Consider the following 21477-nt stretch of genomic DNA (forward strand, 5'->3'; position numbering starts at 1 on the left):
ACACACACAGGGCAACTCTTCCATCTGGGCTTCTTCAGAAGTTCCCTTCTCCTGCCCTCTGGACCCAGCCACACTTGTCCCGAGCTACGTAAGTGACCTCAGAGAGAATCTGATTGCTTCAGTGCAGGAATCTCCTCTACGTATTCCTGCCAAGTGGCTGGCCAGCTGGCTTGCATACTTTCACGAACGGGGAACTCACTAACCCTGGAGGCAACCCACTGTTTTCCAGAAGCAGCCATAACAATAATGATCCCAAGTCTGCCTCCCTACTCCTCAAATTTCTGAATTCTACCTTTTGGAGCCCCTAAGAGAGAAGGGGAGGCTTTGTCCATTGGTGGGTTAGGGTACCCCAGACAGGAACCGCCTCCTCTGGTTTACCTGCCCACATCAACTCGGGCCTCAAGAAACTTTTCTTTAAAGCCTTGAAATTTTCTCAGGTCAAAAGCATGCACTGAAGCCAGCCCAGCCAATGCTGCTGCTGAGTAGTCGCTAAGTCCAACTCTCTGCGACCCCATGGACTGCAGCACACCAGGCTTCCCTGTCCTTCACTATCTCCTGGAGTTTGGTCAAACTCATGTCCAGTGAGTTGGCGAAGCCATCCAACTATCTCATCCTCTGTCGTCCCCTTCTCCTCCTGTCTTCAATCTTTCCCAGCATCAGCCCAGCCAAGGGTACTTTTATTTAAATGATCTCAGTGTCAAGTCGCTTACTTGTGACTTCCTAACACCTTCCTTAAGAAATATGACTTTTAGACACTTCTCTGGTGGTCCAGTGGTTAAGAATCTGCCTTTCGATGCAGGGATGCAAGTTCCATCCCTGGGCGGGGAACTAAGATCCCACGTGCTGTGGGACAACTACGGAGCCCATGCTCTGGAGACTGCGAACCACAACTAGAGAAAAACCCGCATGCTGCAAGGAAAGATCATGACTGCTGCAAGTAAGACCTGACAGCCAAATAAAAAATAAATATTTTTTTAAAAGACACATGACTTTTAAGTGTTTCTAGGGATAAGTAATTATAGTGATAGGCAGCATTTAGTCAAGGGTAATTCTGGGCTAGCTGCTTCAACGAACACCTCACATGAATTATTTCTCTCCATATTACGTTATCCCATTTTACAGATGTGGAAACTGATGGTCAGGTTACATGATTGCCCAGTCGCCCAGAGCTGGGCTGGAACCCAGGGCATCCAGGGTCTAAGCCCTGGCCCACCTGCCCCCACCCCTCCCTCCGGTTCCTCCGTCTGTGCAGGGGTGCTCACCGCATTGAGGCCGCAGAGCTGGTAGCAGGCCATGGAGATGACCATGGTGATGAGCTGCCAGCGGACGAAGGGACTCCTGAGCAGCTCCAGCACGGATACCAGCTGGATGTTCCTCTGCACGCGGCTCTCCGCCAGGACCTCCTCCACCTCGCGGGAGACGTCCTCTTTGCCCAGGAATGTCCGGAAGGCTGCCAATGGGGAGGAGCATGGATTTCAGTGGGGATTATCAGGACGTCCACTGTGTCTGATGTTGGGCCCCCCGGGGATGGTCCATCCCACCATCCAGACACACTGGATGGTAGTGTATCAGAGATGGAGCTGGCAGGGGTCTTTGAGGCCATGGAGTGCCAAGCCCTTGTTTAAAAGTAGGAAAACAGGGACCTCCCTGATGGTCCAGTGGCCAAGACTCTGTCCTGCCACTGCAGGGGTCCCAGGTTGGATCCCTGGTCAGGGAACTAAGTGTCACAACTAAGCGTTCACACGTGACAATGAAGAGCAAGATTCTGCATGCTGCAAAGAAGACCCGGAGCAGCCAAATAGATAAATTATATATATATATACACACACACACACACACAAAGACCCTGATGCTGAGAAAGATTGAAGGCAGGAGGAGAAGGGGATGACAGAGGATGAGATGGTTGGATGGCATCACTGATTCAATGGACATGAGTATGAGTAAACTCCCGGAGTTGGCGTGCTTCAGGGAAGCCTGGCATGCTGCAGTCCATGGGATTGCAAAGAGTTGGACATGACTCAGCGACTGACCTGAACTAATATATATACACAAAAGTAGGAAAACAGGAGGCCCACAGAGATGCAGTGACCTGCTCAAGGTCACTAAGTTGGCCAGGAGAAGAACCCCTAGAGAACCAGGCTTCCCTGATTGCCCCCACTGCAAAGCCGAGCATGCCCAGGGTTCAAATCCCATCTCTACTACTGGGTAGATGAGCAGTGTCCATGCCTCAAAAGGTTCCTGTAATGACCGAGTGATGTAACATATGCTAAACCCCTGGCTCCACGACATGCACTTAGCACCTCCTGTCTGCCCCGCCCTGTGCGCTCATTCTCACTGGTGGCCTCTAGATGGAGGTCAGATTGCCACTTGACCAGGATGCCCAGAAGGGGGATTGAACTAAATGATCTCCAGGGCCCTTTCCACACAACCCTGTGTGGAAACCCTGTGTGGAAACCCAGAAAGCTGGACTGAAATATTCTCAAAGAGCCAATCTTCCCAGGATTCAAGCTCACCCCTGTGACTCAGGCTTTTCCAGGCTGAACACTGCAAATTTCCAGCCTCAGTGAGCTTGTCATTTCTTTTTTTTAACCAAGCCCTTAATTGTGCAAACCACCATGGATATATGCATGAAGCTGGGTTGTCTGATTAGACCCCCGAGATCACAATAATTAGATCAGGGGAGATGCTTTTAGAATGCAGATTTAAATATTCAGCACTTAGGTATTCATCCTCCTACAGGGGAGGCAGCTTGTGATGGCTCCTGGGGACAGTCCATTCCCAGCACCGTGGGCATTATCCCTAAAAACATTGCTCTGAGCCTCAGGCCAGGTGAAACTGCTCTTCTTAGGTAGGAAAAAACAAAACATGGTTGTTAAATCTCTCCAGATTCTGCAAGCCCACGAAGGCTCTGAGGTGTTATTTCCAGAAGTATAGTAAAAACCACCTCAGAATGTCTCATTTGTAAGCTGTAATTTAATACTTTCCCTAGCATTTATTAAAGATAAGTGGAGGAAACAGCTGAGAGGGTAATGTTTCTGCAGCATTCACTAAACCATAGTATTTCTCAAAGTTCAAAAATGCAGTATTGATGTGATAAAGTAAGCCTAGAGGTTCAGGGCAAGAAAATATTTCTCTCTCCTTGCTGACATACATGCTTCCCATAGAAAATAAGGAGAACTTGAGAACATTTCCCCCCACCACCACTACCCTTTTCACTTTGGCTGCCAGGAAGCTCTCAGTTAAACTCAATGTTTAGCTCTTAGAGTTTCTTGGAGCAAAAACTTTCTTCTTCTGCTTAAAAGTTCTGATCTCATTATTTTTTCTGTTAATTTTTAAAAATTATTTACTTACTTTTGGTTGTACTGGGTCTGCGTTGCTGCTCTGGCTTTTCTCTGGTTGCAGCGAGCAGGGGCTACTCTCTGGGTGCACTGCATGGGCTTCTCATTGCAGCGGCTTCTCTTCCTGCAGAGCAGGGTCTCTCGGGTGTTTGGGCTTCAGTAACTGTGACCCCTGGGGTCTAGAGCACAGGCTCAGTAGTCATAGCACCCGGGCTTAATTGCTCCAAAGCATGTGGGATCCTCCTAGACCAGGGATTGAACCCGCATCTTCTGCATTGGCAGGCAGACTCTTTACCACTGAGCCCCCGAGGAAGCCCCTTCATTCTTCTTTTGAAGCATCTATCCAACGTTCCTCATGTATATGTGTTCATAAAAATAGCTTGTTTCTACTGTCCCACATCCCTTCTTTCTTGGTTCCCCGGACCGAGTGAGGAAGAGTAACTTGTGTAACTGGTCTCGCAGACGTGAAGACGCACCACTGAGGTCCCCTTCGGGAAAGGACTGGGCTGCTGGGCTGGAGGAGGGTGGTTAGCTGACAGCCTCTAGCTCTTAGCATGACGGGCGTCTACCTCATCTTGGAAGCCCAAATGATGCTATTCTCATAGTGGCCCCAGCCCATGACCGAGTATGGCGGTGGTATAAGGACCAGCCATCCCCGCCCAGTAGGGACGCGTGTGATGCTCAAGCCTTGCTCCAGGGCTCCCCTGTGACTGGCAGAGCCCCTGCCAGGTGGCCTTGTGGCCTGATGCTTCTCCTGCTCCATCCTGCTTCACCCTTTCCAAGCTCAGTTATTACCCCCAGTGAAAGTGAAAGTTGCTCAGTCGTGTCTGACTCTTTGTGACCCCATAAACTATACAGTCCATGGAATTCTCCAGGCCAGAACACTGGAGTGGGTAGCCTATCCCTTCTCCAGGGGATCTCCCCAACCCAGGGATTGAACCCAGGTCTCCCATGTTGCAGGTGGATTCTTTACCAGCTGAGTGACCAGGAAAGCCCATTATCTCCCGAGAACATCTGCAAATCAAGCGCTTTCTCAGCCTCTGCTTCCTGGAGAAGCCAATCTACAACCCGGTTGACTTTGACAGGGGAGAACCATCCATCAGTTTCTCTCAGTTCCCAACTTCAGAAGTGCCGAGCTGGTTTGGTTCTCACAGCTGTCCTGAGCTACTGCAAGAGCGATGGCCGTTGCCTGGAACTGCTCTCCTGGTCCCGTCTCCTCGTGCGCTGTGGAGCTCCAGCCATAAACCCCTTCTGCACACTGCAGCGTCAGCAGCCAGCTCACCAGTGTATTTGATTCTAAAAGGCCTCCTGGGGGGCTTCCTTGGTGGCTCAGCGGTAAAGAATGCGCCTGCCAATGCGGGAGACACGGATTCGATCCCCGATCTGGAAAGATCCCACACGCTGCACAACAGCTAAGCCTGTGTGTCACAACTGTTGATCTTGTGCTCTAGAGCCCTGGAGCCACAACTACTGAAGCCTGAGGGTCCTAGAGCCTGTGCTCCATCATAAGAGAAGCCACGGGAATGAGAAGCCTACACTCTGCAAGGGAGAATAACCTCTGCTTGCCACAACTAGAGAAAAGCCCACACAACAAGGAAGACCCAGCACAGCCAAAAATAAATAGATTTTTAAAAAATAAACAAAAATAAAAGGCCCCCCGGCCCCTCCCCTCCGCACAGAGTGAAGCCCAGGCTCCAGAACCTGGACCATGGCTCTCTTTCAGTTTCACTCCTAACTGCCCGTCTTTGCAGGCATCTCTCTGGGATGTGCAAACATGCATTTCCTCTTTCCTACACATGCTATGCTTTATTGGCTCTCTGCACTTGGCCACACCCATCCTTCTGCCGAGAATGCTCTTCCTGCCTTTCCTCCCCTGGCTAACGCCTCCCACCTCGATGTCAGAGCCTGGGCGCTCACAGCCCCTTGGGCTTCTTCCCACCCCGCCACTCTCTCCCCACATTGTCGTCAGCACCTTTTTCCACCTGCTGTGAGCACCTGAAGTCCAGTGCCTGGTATCCGGGGATGACCAGGCGCCAAGTTGGTGTTTGTTGACCTTGTGGGGACAGCACTGGTCATGTGAAGGGGCTGTCTCGTGTGTGGCGGGCTGAAATCATGGGCTGTCCAGAGCCAATTCTCAGTACAAGCTTACTGAGCATCTACTACGCTCCAGACGCTGCACTGGGGAGGTGGTGTCTCCACCACAATCACAGCACATTTCCAAATGAGTTTTTGTGGAATGCCAATCCCAGGAGAGGCTCCATGGAGACGAGATTCCCTGATCAGAGAAGTTTGGTCTCATTGCATGAGTGCTAGCTCTCGGGGGTTCAAACAGCACATTAGACTAGTAAAGGTCCTGGACTTCTCTGGTGCTCCAGTGATTAAGAATCTACTCGTCAATGCAGGGGACGTGGGTTCGATCCCTGGTCTGGGAAGATCCCACATGCTGTGGAGCAACTAACCCTGTGTGCCACAAGTACTGACGTCCTTGCGCCCTAGAGCCTGCGCTCTGCAAAAAGAGAAGCCTCTGCAATGAGAAGCCTGAGCATCGCAACTAGAAAAAGACTGCGTGTAGCTATGAAGACCCAGCACAGCCAAAAATAATAAAATTAAGAAAGAAGGAAAATTTTTTTAAAAAGTAAAGGTTCTGATAAGTCTTGCAAGAAAGACACTCATCTCATGTTGTTTAGTTTCACACTTCCCAAATGTGTTTGCTGGTGCATCTACTAACATTGTGCAGAAGTCCATCAAGAAGCGTGATTCTAACTTTACATGGCAGTGTCACAGAGGGAGCAAATTCAGGACGTCCTGGGAGCTGGGAGGGGAGCTTTATGTATGGCACTGGGCAGAGAGGAGGCAAATATCACCAGGTTACTCCCTTTCTCTGTCTTTTAGGAGGCACGTTGAAGAGCAGAAAAAGCCAGAGGTAGGGAGAAGAATGACCACCCATGTCAGTCCATGTTCTAATCCCCAGGACCTGTGGATAAATTAGCGTTCATGGCCAAAGTGGCATTGCAGATGTGATTAACATAAATACATTGAGACGGGGAGGTTATCCTGGATTATCTAGGTGGTCCCAATGTCATCACAAGGGTCCTTATAAGAGAAGGGTAGGAGAGTCAGAGTGAGAGAGAAGCTGATGTAACCATGGAAACAGGGCTTGGAGGAGGGATACACTTTTAAGGAGGAAGGGGCCAGGAGCCAAGGAGGGCGAGCCGCCTCTACAAACTGGAAAAGGCCAGGAACGATTCTCCCCTGGAACCTCCAGAAAGGATCACAGCCCTGCCGGCATCTTGATTTTAGCCTGTTGAGTCTTATTTTGGAGTTCTGACTTCCAGAACTATAAGATAATAAATTGATGTTTTAAGCCACAAAAGGAAAACCAACGCAGAGCCACTGAAATGAGGTAGCTGTAGGTTCAACCCCACCACCACTCACTTTCTGCAGGACACGGGGAAAGCACCTGATCTTTCAAGCCTTAGGTCTTAATGGTAAGATGGGGCTGAGGCCACCTGTGTGTCCAGGTCACCATGACAACCACCTGCAGCATAGGCGGGGCACCTGGAGCCTGGGGCCTGGCTCAGCCTGGAGCTCAGTGATATCCGTGACCCTTTCGGGGACAGGTAACCCGCTGGGAAGCTACCGGGCATGAGTGAAACCAGCGTCATGCAAGACTTAGTAAGGGCAAAGGGGGATGTGTCTGTCCAGTACTGTCAGGGATCTGGGAGGGAAGGCTTGGAAGGGATGGAGGTCACAAACTTGGGCCATGCAGTCGCAAGCCTAGGGTTTAAGCACATAGCCCTAGATGCTGCGTCCTGGTTGGGTGACCACGGAAGAGTCCCTCAGCCTCTCTGGACCCTGTCCTCACCTCTAATTCAGGGATAACACTCATGCCAGCCTCTTGGGGTATGAGGACTGGGTTGTGGGCCCTCACCTGGAGAGGTGCTTGCTCCTGAAAAGTACTTATTTGATACTCTAGACCAGTTGGGGAGCATGTTGGGGTGGGACCTCTGGGCTCACCCAGAAGCTTGCCCTGGCTGCAGGCACGGGCCTTCCTGGTGCCAGCTCTCTCAGTTAGTGAGGGTACAGGACAGGGTTCTGCTGGCATCTGATTCTCCCTGAGTGGTCACAACTGCCCAGGACTTGGGGTTGAGAGGGATTCTGAGGTTGTCCTCTCTGCCCAGTGGGGAAGAATGGATGATGGACCAGGCAGAATCCAACAGAGCAGGCTGGTGGCTCATGAGCCACGTGTTAGCTAGACCCACGTGGACAACACGGGCTAGGAGCGTCCAAGGGATGGGTCTGGGAGACCATTCATGGCTGGAGCCCGGATTTGGAAGTGGGTGATGGGGGAAAAGGGTGATGAACTGGATGCTGTGTGGTCCCACGAGCTCCTATCCTCACCATCTAAGACAGCTGAGCCCGCATCCTGCCCGCCCACACTTCACACCACAGCACAACATAGAGAAATCAAGAAAAACAGGTGTTCTTGGCCAGGGCTGACTCACAGCTCTGACGTTTCCCGGCCCAATGATGCCCTCTCTGGAAGTGGAGCCTGAGCCTGGCAAACTCAGAGAAAGAACTGAAGGTTGAGGGCAGCCTGATTCAGGCCCGAAATACCCACAAAATGCCATGCCCTGAGTAAAAATGGGAAAAAGTGTGTAGTGAAGAGGAGGCGACGGCCATGGAGACAGGCTGAACTGGGTTCCACCCCAGATCTGCCGCCCATCGGCTATGGAGCCCTGCAGGTCTCTGCAGCCTCACACATCTGTTTCCTCGGATTCCAGAGGGGTGGAATGGCATGGCAATCTGGTGTGGTGACACCTGCAAGGTCACCACACCTGTGACCGGTTGTGTAACAGTGGGTGATGGTGTTTAAGAGCCCCGACTCTGGGGCCACTCTGGGTGAGTCCCCATCCTGGCTTCACCATTTTTCACCTCGTCCGATGCCAAGCTGGTTACTGAATGCTTCTGTGCCTTAGTTTTCTCATCTGTAAAATGGACAGAACAGCCCTGGGCTGCCAGCAATATTGAACATCAGCACTCAGGTATTCCTTCAAGCAGGGCTGGCTCTTAATGACCAGGGAGCATTGTAAGGCTGCTAACTATGACAGAAGAGACTTGCTACAGCCTCCTGGGCCTTCCTTCTTTTACCTTCCTTTTATCTTAACCTGACAGTGAGTACAAAACAGTATAACCTACTGTGGGATGAATTCTGGCCCCATACACATTATGTTCAAGTCCTAACCTATAGCTGGTTTATTTGGAGAAGGGATCTTTGCAGATGCATTGTGATATCAGTGAAGCTGAGGTCATCCTGGAGGAGGGTGGGCCCTGAATCCCGTATGACTCTCGTCCTTGTAAGAAGAAGAAAAGAATCACAGACAGACGGAGGGGAGTTGGCCACGTGACGGCAGAGGCAGCGGTTGGCGTGATGCGGCTGTAAGCCAAGGAATGCAAAGGATTGCTGGTGACACCAGATGCTGGGAGGGAAAGTAGGTCCTGTTGACACCTTGATTTTGAACCTCTGGCCTCCAGGACCATGAGAAAATAAATTTCTGCTGCTTTAAAGCCTCCCAATTTGTGGTACTTTGTTGTAGCAGCAACCACCCGTGATTACCTTATGTTAGCATTTATCACATCATGCTATAGCAAAGCACAGAACAATCTGGAGAACATGTTCTCATAACCCGGAGGGCCCCTGGGACAAGGCAGGCCAAGGGATTTTCTGGGGAGCCCAGGGTGATGGCCTTTGCAGTCACAGGTAAGGAATGGCGCTGAACTCAGCACAGCACGGGCCTTGGTGCTTCTAAAAACAGGAGGTTTCACCGATACATGGATTTTCTCACTGTATTGGTATTTAAGAGGAGGAAATCACTGGGTTTTTAATTTAGGTTTGGCTCCTTTTTAATATCGACAGCAGCAGGATCCACAGCAGGGGTAGTAAAAGATATTGGAACTCATGTTGTAGTTTTATAACATTTCATCGTGGACCAATCCTGGAGTTTTCACACAGCCCAAGTGAAGGGGTGTGAGGGCTCCACCAATCACTGGAGCTGTCAGCCCTTTGTCCTTCTCTGTTTTTGGTGCAGAGTGATATATTAAAGATTTAGACCTATAAATATCCAGGGGGGGATGTCAGAGCCAAGATGTTGAGATAAATCTTTTCAGAGTGGCACTGATATCTTGATACCAGTATAAAATGTTAATTTTATACAAAAGCAATTTTGTCTATTGGTTATGGATGTGATTATATGTAAGAAAAAGCTCTGAAACACACAGAATAGATTTCAATCTAAAAGTGGTTAATTCAAAGGAAAAAAAAATAAAGTTACATGTGTAATTTACAGGTTAGTGAATCTGAGAAGGGTAGTCTTCAGTTTTAACAGAATCAACCACGACAAGATAGAGATAGGCTATCCACTCCAGTATTCTTGAGCTTCCCTTGTGGCTCAGCTGGTAAAAAATCCACCTGCAATGCAGGAGACCTGGGTTCGATCCCTGGGTTGGGAAGATTCCCTGGAGAAGGGAAAGTCTACCCACTCCAGTATTCTGGCCTGGAGAATTCCATAGACTGTATAGTCCACGGGGTCACCAAGAGTTAGACACGACTGAGAGACTTTCACTTTCAACTGTGACAGATGTACAGGCAGCTGATAATTAATCCAGCAAAGAAATGACAGATTAAAGATAAAATGAACAGAGGCAGCACAAAGACAGGACAGCAGACCTGCCACCTCGCTCCAGGCACAAGCCTGTTGTCAGCTCCCATGGCTGTGACAAGGGGCGGCCTAGCAGAAGTCTTAAAAGTTAAGACAGAAGCAATCTATCTTTTCAAGGTAAGGTGACATTTTAACACGAGAGTGAGAGTAGCAACTTTTCGATGGAAGTTATGAAAAAAGATGTTTGGAAACGCTTCTGTCGCCGTGTGGCTTGGAAACCAAACTGATGGACACAGGTCACCTATTCAAATGCTCAAATCTGCTCAGTAAAAACATTTTGCAAACATTTAAAAAAACTGTTTCTGTTTGAAAATATTCCAGAAGAAGAGTTTCAGTGAGTTTTCCTAAATTTTGGGTGTTAAAATATAAAAAGGCAACATCTTCTGGTTATTTTGTAAGAACAACCAATAGACAGCTGGGAAGATGGAAAGGCACCAGCTGCACTTTCAGAGCCTGTGAATAACCACATCCCTTCCCTCTGGTCTTTAGGTGAAGGCTTGCAATCAGCCTCTGGAGCAGGGATCTCACTCACAAGGGGCAGGAAACTGCCAGGGTACAGATCACGCAGGGTGGTGACAGGGGTGTCCTGCAGCTGTCCAACGGCCACCACTGCTGACTCTGTCATCACTGGAGTCCCACCAGCTCCAGGCAGGTCCTTATACTGGTGTGAAGCTTATGACACATCATGCCAGAGACTGGGTCTCATTCAGGGCCTGGCATGCAGCAGGTGCTCAAACCATGCTGGAAAAATGTAACTGGACCCTACTCACATTTGCTGATGAGTTGGGCTTCCCTGATGGCTCAGCTGGTAAAGAATCTACCTGCAATGCGGGATACCTGGGTTCGACCCTGGGTTGGGAAGACCCCCTGGAGAAGGGAAAGGCTACCCACTCCAGTATTCTGGCCTGGAGAATTCCATGGACTGTATCGTCCACGGGTGGCAAAAAGTCGGACACGACTGAGCAACTTTCACTTTCACTTTAGTCCAGAGGAGAGGGGGCTCTGAGGGAGAAGCCTGGATGTGGGTGGGGTTGGTCTTGTTCTCCTTGGCCCTGAGTCAGACCAGGACCAAGGGCAGAGCTGTGATGAATGGGATGTCAGCTCGCCACAAGAAAGAATGGTCGGACTGATGTGTTCCAGGGTGGGCTGGGCGTTGTCTCAAGCAGTGAGTTCCCCATCCCTGGAGGTGTGCAAGGAGAGGCCTGATGACCACCCACTGGAGATGTTGTGGGAGGACCCCAGGCCTTAAACAAGAAGACGGGAAGAGGGATAAATTCTCTAAACGCAAGCACAGAACCCCAGAAGTTTGCAGGTTCCATGGGAGGGGGGAGGCGCGTCTGGGTGGTGGGTGGGAGTGGGTGAGACAGACACGTGCAGTTGTAACTAGCTGTCTGTGGAGAGAGAGGAAAGGGCTTTGGAAATGACTAGTCTGTGAGCCATTTCCAAAAGTCATCCTCTACGGAAGACAATCCTCCCAGAGGAGTCCATCTTCCTGAATCCCCAAGCCACTTAAACAACTCACCTGTCTACCCTACAGCTTCCCCTCCGGTTCAGCCTCCCACCCACCCTTGCTTCTCAGGGCTCATGTCTCTTTCATATTCCCTCTGTGTTCTAATTGCTAACTCCAAAGACCTTGAAAATGGAGTGAGAATTTTCATTTCCCACCTGGAAAGAAACCCCTCTGGGGGGGGGGGGCATGGTTAACTCCCAGGCTGGGAATGGGAGGCATTTTGCAACCAACTCTTGCACCAGTTAAAGACTGGCCTTTACTCGAGGGGACTCAGAACACCAAGCAGGTGTGAGGCGGCGAACATTTATTGTGCACCTACTGTGTGCCGGGGGCTTCCCTGGTGGCTCAATGGTAAAGAATCCACCTGCAATGCAGAAGATGCAGGAGACGTGGGTTCGACCCCTGGGTGGGGAAGATCCCCTGGAGGAGGGCATGGCAACCCTCTCCAGTATTCTTGCCTGGGAAATCCCATGGACAGAGGAGCCTGGTGGGCTGCCATCTGTGGGGTCGCAAAGAGTCGGACACAACTGAGGCGACTCAGGCATGGCAGAGTGTGCCCGACCCTGGGCTGGGCGTCTTACAGACTGGGCTGCAACTCCTAGTGTGGTTTAGCCCCCTGAGCTTCAGGGACATTAGAAGGCCTCCCAGAGAGCCCAGGTAGAAAGGAGAGAGTCAGTGTTCTAGCCTGGATCCGTCTGATCATTCTTTCCACACACCTCAAAGGATGATGAAAAGACACAGTGGAGCGGAGAAGCGACCAGAACCAGATTCAGTTCACTTCAATTAACCTGAAGCTTCTGAGAGCTTTGACATGCCGCAGGTGCCAAGGTCTACTACGTTAAGTAAAGAACAAGGCAGGGTCTCTGCCTGAAGGAGTTCTCTCGAGTGGGAGGCAGAAGGCAACTCGCGACCACTCTGGTGGGCGGAGATGGAGGTGGGGGTGGCAGACGCTGCACAAACCCCCTGCAAGATCAGTGCTCTGACCGCCGTTAACAATGGGGAAACCGGGGCTCAGTAGGACCACGGGATATACCCACATCACACAGGAGAGCTGGCGTTTCCCCTCCTACGCTGCCCCTGTCCATGGGTGATGCAGGCCTGGCCCAAAGGATGAGGCTGATGGGAGGTGGTCACAGATGGTACAGACATCCTGGTGTCATCCAAGCTTGTTCAAACTGCGTAGCTGAGACTTCGTGCCTGTTGATAGCAGCTTCTCATTCTCCGCCCCCCCACTCCAGTCCCTGGCACTCACTGTTCCACAGCTGGATTGTCTGAACTTGACTATCTAATTAAATTAAGGAATTAATTAATTTTAGGAGTAGCAACCCACAAGGGGACATACACTTATTTTTTTGAGTCTTTATGAAATTTGTTACAATATTGCTTCTGTCCTGTGTTTTGGGTTTTCTGACTGCAAGGCATGTTGGGTATTAGCTCCCTGATCAGGGATGGAACCCACATCCCCTGTATTGGAAGTCTTAACCACTGGACCACCAAAGAAGTCCCTGAACTTGACTATTTCAGATATCTCATATAGGTGAGAACATGCGGCAATGGTCCTCCTGTGACTGACATCTCACTTAGCATAATGTCCTCCAGGGCCATCCACATTGTCACAACCTCTTTTTGCAAGGCTGAATTATATTCCATGGTATGTATATCACATTTTCTCGATCCATTCATTCAAAATCTAACATTTAGGTTGTTTCCATATCTTGGCTATTGTAAACAGTGCTGCAGTACTGATCAGAACAGGAATACTAATAGCTCTTTGAGATCTTCGGTTTGATTCTTACAGACCAGTGGAATAGAACAGAGAACCTAAAAATAAACCCATGCGTATAGGGGTTAACTGGGCTTCCCTGGTGGCTCAGATGGTAAAGAATCCACCTGCAATGCAGGAGACCCGGGTTCAATCCCTGGGTCAGGAAGATCCCCAGGAGAAGGGAATGGCAACCCACTCCAGTTTTCTTGCCTGGAGAATCCTATGGACAGAGGATCTTAGCGGGCTACAGTCCACAAGGTTACACAGAGTCAGACACAACTGACCGACTAACACACTTACAACCAGGAAATAGCAATGCAGGTGTATGAACCCCAGCAGTCTGGCTGGCTCAGAAAATATAAGCTCCTAACCTCCACAGCGTGCCACCTCTCTGCAGCTCTGCAAAACCTACAGAGGTTCTTCGTTCTCCTTCCAGGGTCCTGAGTTACATCTGTAACACACACAGACACAAGTATACACACACACACACGTGCTTGCTCGCTTTCTAAGCTGCCTCAATTTTCTCCTTGACTTCTATAAATTAAAAGATGGAGTCTCTAATACTTAATCAAGAGAGAAAAATGAAGCCTTGAGTGGGCGGTATGGTGAGGCCACTTGACCTTCAACCTCTGGCTTCTGCATCTCTATGACAAGGACCTGCGTGCAGACTCCCTCTCAGCATTGTGGTACTTACTGTCCCACACGCCAATACAAGGGCTTGTAAAAGTCAGTGCCACTCTTGCTCCAATAAACCACTGACATGGAGCAAAAAGCTAGTGGCAGGACGATCACGGTTGTCTAGCATGTTAGAACCACGGGGGCACCGTCAAATTTGGGCTGGTCCTTCCCTGATCTTGGCCTGCGGCTCCTCTCCTGCTCCTGCTCCTTTGGGGATGGGAAGGGGCAATGAGAGCCCCATGGACACAGGCCAGGAGGAAGGGCCTGGCTCCAGCTCAGGCACTGACTTGCCCGGGGCCTCCGGCCAGGCGTCCACTCCTCTGCTCAGCCTGCAAAAAGCAGGCACTGTGTTCATGCCAAGTCGCTTCAGTGGTGTCTGACTCTTTGCAACCCCATGGACTGTAGCCCTCCAGGCTCCTCTGTCCATGGGATTCTCCAGGCAAGAATCCTGGAGTGGGCTGCCGTGCCCTCCTCCAGGGGATCTTCCCCACCCAGGGACTGAACCCACATCTCTTACGTCACCTGCATTGGCAAGCGGGTTCTTTACAACTAGTGAGCCTGCATTGGCCTTGGCCCATTTCTAAGTCCTGAGACTGGAGGAGGGTCTAGGCTGAGCTCAGCTACTCTCCCCCAGATGCCTTCTGTTTCAGCCAAACCCTGTCCTCCTGCTTTTCGGTCACCTGTGTAGATCCCAGATTCTGTGGTTTTATAGACCAAGACAAACTTGGGTTTAAGAACTGGCCCCACCACTTACTGAGTGACTTTTGGCAGGTTGTACCAACCTCCCCAAGTCTCTGTTTTCTGACCTGTAAAATGGGAGTGAGAACTCAGATCTCACAGGTGGGGAGGGGTGTAACTGGTGAGCCACAGGGACAGGCCAAGTGTCGCAGGTCCTTAGCACGTGACAGCCCGCTCCTCCTTTCTCTCGGGTCATTGCACAGAGCTAGGACCTCCTCTACCTGTGCACCTGTGCTTTAGGCAGGCCATGTTTATTTCCTCATGACAGTGTATTAAAAAGGGAGAGACATCCCTTCGCCAACAAAGGTCCATGTAGTCAAAGCTACGGTTTTTCCAGTAGTCACTTATGGATGTGAGTTGGACCATAAAGAAAACAGTACCGAAGAATTGATGCTTTTGAACTGTGGTGCTGGGCAAGACTCTTGAGAGTCCCTTGATTGCAAGGAAATCCAACTAGTCAATCCTAAAGGAAACCAGTCCTGAATATTCATTGGAAGAACTGATGCTGAAGCTGAGGTTCCAATAATTTTGCCACCTGATCTGAATAGCCAACTCATTGGAAAAGACCCTGATGCCGGGAAAGATTGAAGGCAGGAGGAGAAGGGGGCAAGAGAGGATGAGATGACTGGATGGCCCCACTCACTCAGTGGACATGATTTTGAGCAAACTCCAGGAGATAGTGAATGATAGTAAAACTGACATGCTGCAGTCTATGGGGTCATAAAGAGTCGGAAACAACTTAGCAACTGAACAACAACATTTAGTGCACATTTATTGAACGTCTTCTAGACACCAAAAGCTAGCCTTCTGTGAGCCCTCATTTCAGTTACAAGTGTTTGGGATTTGACTTCAGGCAAGAGTGACCTTCAGATTGTACATCAGTCTCTATGTCTCAGCATGACCACTTTGAGTTGGGGCCCTTCCTGAACACTTCATCAACATTCCACGTCTGGTTCCGTCCATCTCAGCACATGTTCAGACATCCCTGCCTCCAGAGTTTTCCTGCCACTTGAGAGGCTGCAAGCAGTCTCCAAATTAGGTGACTTTGTATAAATACATATGCTTTGCTTTGACCTGGAAAATCTACCCTGAGGCAGACTTCTTAGGTACAGAGGAAGAAACTATCAAGGCAAAAACATCAGAAGGTCCAAAGTGACTCTCTGAAACATCTCTCTGGTGAAAACAGCTGGTCTGCATCCTACAGCACCCTCATCCCTGTCTCCCCCTCTTAACCTTCTTCTCCTTCATGTTCCCAGGACAGGTCAACCTCCCTCCAATTGCCATGAGCAACTGCCAGTGAGAATGAAGTCCAGAGCTCCGAAGACCAGAACACATACTGCGTTGTGAGGTGTGCTCTGTACTCTGCTTTCGTTCATCCTTTTAACAACTTTTCAGTGAGCACCTACTATGTGCCAGGTGCTGCTCTGGGTGCTGGGGTTTCTGCAAAGAAAACAGGGAAATTCCCTGCCCTCAGGGAGCTTTCACTTGAGTGGAGGAAACAGATGCTAAACAAATTAACCTAGAACTAGGCAAATTCTGGTCATTGATAAAATTCCAGTAAAAGAAGAAAATCAATCGGGGTGAGTGACAGTGAGGAGGAGAGGATGCTGTTGGAGCTACTGTACTGGGAAGATGCTTTAGAAGAGATGCCAGTGCAGCAGAGAACCCACTGAAGGAAGGGAGGCAGGGCCGGGCAGACGTCTAGGGAAAGAGGCTTCCAGGCGGAGGAGCAGGTGCAAAGGCCCTGGGGTGACAGGTACCAGGAATATCCCACCTTTACTAGCTGAGTTAGATCCTGCCCACTGGGACTCAGTCCCAAATCACCCTCTGAGAATCACTCCTGTGTTCCTGGGCTATAATCGTGCACTCCACATTCCCAGGACTCTGTGCTAGCCCACTCGTCAGGGTCCACCCAGGAGACGCACTGACGCTGGGCAGAAGGTAGGAAGAAGGAAGATGCTCCTCTGCACCAGGTTGAGCCTCCTGCACCGTGAGTGGTGGCGGCTCCGCTCAGCCTCAGAGACAGAGGCTCTGGTGTCCCCAGGGGCGAGGACACCGGCCACATTCAGGCTAGCAGCCCTGCTCTGCAGCCCCAGGTGTGCTGCCCGTGGTGTCAACAAAGAGCGAGGGCTCTGGGGTCCGAGCCTGAGTGAGGACTCCGGGGGACCCATCCTGCTGCCCTGCCCAGCATCATGCCGCTCCATCTGAAATGTTGTTCCTGTTACTCCTGGGTTCCAAGTGCAACAGCTCAGGGACCGTGATGTCATCTCCCCGCACCTCTCTGAGTCTTAGTCGCCCCGTCTGTCTAATAAGGAGTAGGAACACTGCAGGACTTCCCAGGTGGGACAGTGGTAAAGAATCTACCCGCCAACGCGGGATATGCAGGTTTGATCCCTGGGTCAGGAAGACACCCTGGAGGAGGGAATGGCAACCCACTCCAGTATTCTCGCCTGGGAAATTCCACAGACAGAGGAGGCTGCTGGGCTATATAGCCCACGGGATCTCAAGAGTCAGACACGACTGAGCACACGCACAGAAACAATGTAGGCTATTTTGTTTTTTTTTTTCCCTGAGGGTTAAGACAATGGATTCAGAAAACACATTTCTGTTAATTTCCTGTGGCTGCTGTAACAAGTTACCAGAAACTGTGGCTTATAACAATGCAAAAGCATCATCTTACAGTTCTGGAGGTCAGAATCTGAAAGCGGTTTCCGTGGACCACAAGCAATGTGTCATCAGGGCTGAGTTCCTTCTGAGGTTCTAGGGGAACTATCTTTTCCGGCTTCTATACTCTGCCTGCTTTCCTTGTCTCATGGCTCCTTCCTCCATCTTCAAGGCCAGCAACTTTGGGCCCAAACCTTCTCATGCAGCTGTCTGGTTCTCTCTTTTCTGTCTTCCTTATCCACTTAGAACAATCCTTGTGATTCCACTGGGTCCAGGTGGACAACCCCAGGTAATCTCTCCATCTCAGAGTCAGTCAACTAGCCACCTTCACTCCACCTACCCTCTTCATTCCCTTGTCACGTAGTAACCTATTCACAGGTTCTGGGAAGTAATACGTGAACACCTTTCAGAGGCAGAGGACCATTGCTTTGCTTCCCACACTAGCACACATTTTATTTCGTGCCATTGCACTGTCTCTTGGGTGGGGAGCAGGACACTCCAGCAGTGACACTTGTGACTGCCTTGTAGTGTGAGCCTGTGGGTGCTAGCAGACCCCGAGGGCCTGTTTTCCAGGAGCCCAGGGCCCAACAGGAGCGCCTGCCCCAACGTGCCAGAGCCTGACCACAGAGCCTGCAGCTGGACCAGCCTAGAGGAAGCATCTTGTCCATCCTGATTACACAGGGGGAGAAACCACAGCTCAGGGACGCAGCACAGCAGGACCAGGGTGTAACTCTGGATCCCAGGGTCTCTCTCGGTGCCTGCTGTCTATAATGGCTTGACGGGACTGATGCCCATGAGCTGATTAGCCAGGATGCTCAGAGGACGCACGCGCTGTTCCCGGAGTCACAGGGCCGATCATCCCCAGCTGCATCTCACCCGCACCCCCCTCACCCCGCCCCAGGCAAAGCTGATGTGTCCCAGGGCCCAGGTTTGGGACTGAAAAGTCTCCATTCCACTGCTTCCGACGTGGAGCTCTGTGGCTCATAAAATATTACAAAGGGCATCGTTGCTTTTCATTAAACGCCCAGTGTAGGAAGAATGAGTTCTGGAATACTTAGGGAGCTGTTTTGGGAGGTGCTCTGTAACCACCAAGCACATTCATGAATTCTGGCAGGTTCTTCAACTCTGAGTGTTGAGGAGGAGTCTTCTGCCAGACCACCGCTGCCCATGTACCCGCCCCCGCCCAGGAAATGGGGTGCTTCTCCTAGACCCCTGAGCTTGAGGGGAAAGATGCCAGGTGAAAGGTGACTGGCAAGAGTCTCCCTCTGGGAGTCAGGAGCCCTGGCTTTTGAGCCCCGGCTCCAGGAGCGGTCAGGTGTGGGGCGGATGGCGCGTACCAACCCCTCAGGATGGGTTGCTTGGCTGCGGGAAGGAGAGGCCGAGCTGCCTTCTCCTCGTCTGGAGGACTCACTATCGTTAGTCACCTTTCTCCCTTGTGGCTCAGCTGGTAAAGAATCTGCCTGCAGTGCGGGAGACCTGGGTTCGATCCCTGGGTTGAGAAGATCCGCTGGAGAAAGGAAAGGCTACCCACTCCAGTATTCTGGCCTGGAGGATTTCATGGACTGTACTGTCTGTGGGGTCGCAAAGAGTCGGACACGACTGAGCGACTTTCACTTCACTTCTCTTCACATCGTTAACGACTTTCACAAGTGAATGGTCTTCCACACCTTGGACCACACTTTCAGGGCCTTGATATGTTTTCTTACCTTTTTAGAATGTAGCCAAGTGAAAGTCTGGGCTGAATTCAGGGGATAGGGGAGGAGGAACAGCCCTGAAGGAGAGGCAGGCAGTCCCTGTCCTGTGTGGGGAGGGAGCGGGGAGGGAGGGAGACTCAATTAACAGCAGGTGACCCTACAGTGTTGTCATTCCCAGGGTGAGATGACCAGGCGTGTGAGGGACAGGGTGGGGTTGCGATGGTCAGTGCTGTGTGTCATCCTGGCTGAGCCACAGAAAGCAGATGTTTGGTCAAACACCCGTCTAGATGTCATGGTGAAGGCAGTTCTTAGCTGAGGGTAACATTCACATCAGTTAGACCTGGAGGAAGCAGATGATTCTCTGGAATCCGGGTGCGTGCGTCCATGTGTGCTAAATTGCTTCAGTTGTGTCTGATTCTTTGCAACCTTATGGACTGTAGCCCACCAGGCTCCTCTGTCCATGGGATTCTCCAGGCAAGAATACTGGAGTGGGTTGCCATGCCCTCCTCCAGGGGATCTTCCCGACCCTGGGATTGAACCCTCGTCTCTTATATCTTCTGCACTGGCAGGTGGGTTCTTTTCCGCTAGTGGCACCTGGGAGTTTGGGCGGCCCCACCCAATCAGTTGAAAGCCTTAACAGCCAATGACTGAGGCCCCGATGAGAAAGGAGCTTTGCCTGCAGCAGCCTCCAGATTCGAGCTGCAACATCAGTTCTTCCCTGGTCTCCAGCCCACTCGGCAGATGGACTTGCTGGGCCCCACAAACACATGCACCGACTGCTTAAACTGAATCTCTCTGCCTCTACACACACACACACACACACACACTCACACGCACATACGCATACACCATATTGTTTCTGTTTCTCTGGAGAGCCCTGACCAGTAGAGGGGTTGCCGTAACCAGCCTGGGGCCCCCAGGAAGACGTCACTCCGTCTCCCTCCTCTGCTGAGGGTGCCCTTCTAGAGCCACGTGGCCTCCCTCACTGTAGTGGCAGGAGAACGTACCCACAGAGCCCCGGTTACAGGGCTGGACCTGACCAAGGGCGACAGAGCCTGTGCTCTGCAAGCCCTCACTCCAGATGTCACGCCAGGCTTTGGGTGCTGCTCACAGCAGCTGGAACGCGGCTGGGAAACTAAGGCAGCCTTGTTCCTGGGACACGGGGCTCCTCCAGGGCTGACGTGGCTGGAGGACGTGTCAGACCTTGCTCAGTCTTCTCTGTCCTGCAGAGCACCCAGGACGCTTCTGTCCAAAGCCCCGTCCCCGGTTTCTCTGCTGCAGGCTGGGCTGGTCCCACGTCTGTGGTCCCTCTTCCTCCCCATTCCGTGCACAGGCACCCAAGCCAATAAAGCCCTGCTCGCTGGTCCACCTGGTGCCAGCTTCTTAGAGGACCCTGACCGATGGGTGGTGGTCCAGACACTGAATTTCAAGGCCCTGTGGAGATGCACAGAGCCTCCCAGCACGAGTAGGAATAAGCTGGGAGAAGAAAGGATAAGTATCTTCAATAAGACGGGCTTCTCCCAGGCCTCTCAACAGCCCTTAGAGACAGAATGTTCTCCCAGGGCACAGAACCTCTCTGTGTGACCTCAAAGTCTCAGTCCGGATGCTTGTGTCCTCTATGGGCAGTTATTTCTTTCCCCTCCTGGACAAGGACCTACTTGATAAACAATGAGTGTTTGTTGATTGACTGATTTTGGCCACATGATTACGGTGACTGCAGCCGATGTTGCTACGGCCTTTTTGCAGGCTGCAAAGTGTTCTCACATCCATGATATTTCATCATCCTTCTGGTTCCTGGAGATAGGCATTTGTGCTATTCCCATTTCACAGATGAGAAAACTGAGCCTCACCCAAGATGATGGGCAATTGCTTGAGCTCATAGGGCTACCACGTGGGGAAGTAGAGCCTGGGATCCGTCCCCCACCCCGAGTCCACACGCCATGGCTTCCAGAGAGCCCAGGAGCCTCAAAGAGCTGCAGTGATATTACTGGTGTGAAGAAGAAAAGAAAAGCATGTTTTAACTTAGCGGCTGACACCAGAATGTCTCTCAAGGAAAGAACTGTCTTGGCTGAGAAAAACATTTTGATAAGTGCCTGGAGGAAGAGGGGTTTGCTGAACGTTTGCATGGCAGGTGCTTTCAGCCCCAGAAAGAAGAGAGGCTGCTCCACATGCTAGAAGGAGAGAAATTAGAGCGTGGGGGTCCTCTGAGCAGGCAGAGGGGATGAGCGGAGGTGAGAGGGGAGATCACAGGCTGGTGGGAGGCAGGAAGTCAGGCACCCTGGGTATCGATCCCCTCCGGAAACCCTCTAGTGATCAGGGGGCGTGACTGCTGCTATGCTGTTTGGGGAAACCAAAGTGGGTGCTGAAGTTC

General features: G+C 51.1%; 1 protein-coding gene and 1 non-coding gene across 2 annotated transcripts in view; one reads left to right on the forward strand and one right to left on the reverse strand.

The window, feature by feature from the left end:
* The window catches only part of SLC2A9 (solute carrier family 2 member 9), a 220702-nt gene that overhangs the window by 106180 nt on the left and 93045 nt on the right, over positions 1–21477 (reverse strand). Inside the window, exon 8 of the mRNA XM_043448459.1 lies at positions 1263–1450. Coding sequence (XP_043304394.1) covers positions 1263–1450 — 188 coding nt within the window. The remainder of the gene's footprint in view (positions 1–1262; positions 1451–21477) is intronic.
* TRNAG-GCC lies at positions 1645–1717 on the forward strand. Its single transcript has one exon. It is a non-coding gene; the product is annotated as a tRNA-Gly (tRNA).

Source organism: Cervus canadensis, chromosome 26 (assembly GCF_019320065.1).
Source record: "Cervus canadensis isolate Bull #8, Minnesota chromosome 26, ASM1932006v1, whole genome shotgun sequence".
Classification (NCBI taxonomy): Eukaryota; Metazoa; Chordata; class Mammalia; order Artiodactyla; family Cervidae; genus Cervus; species Cervus canadensis.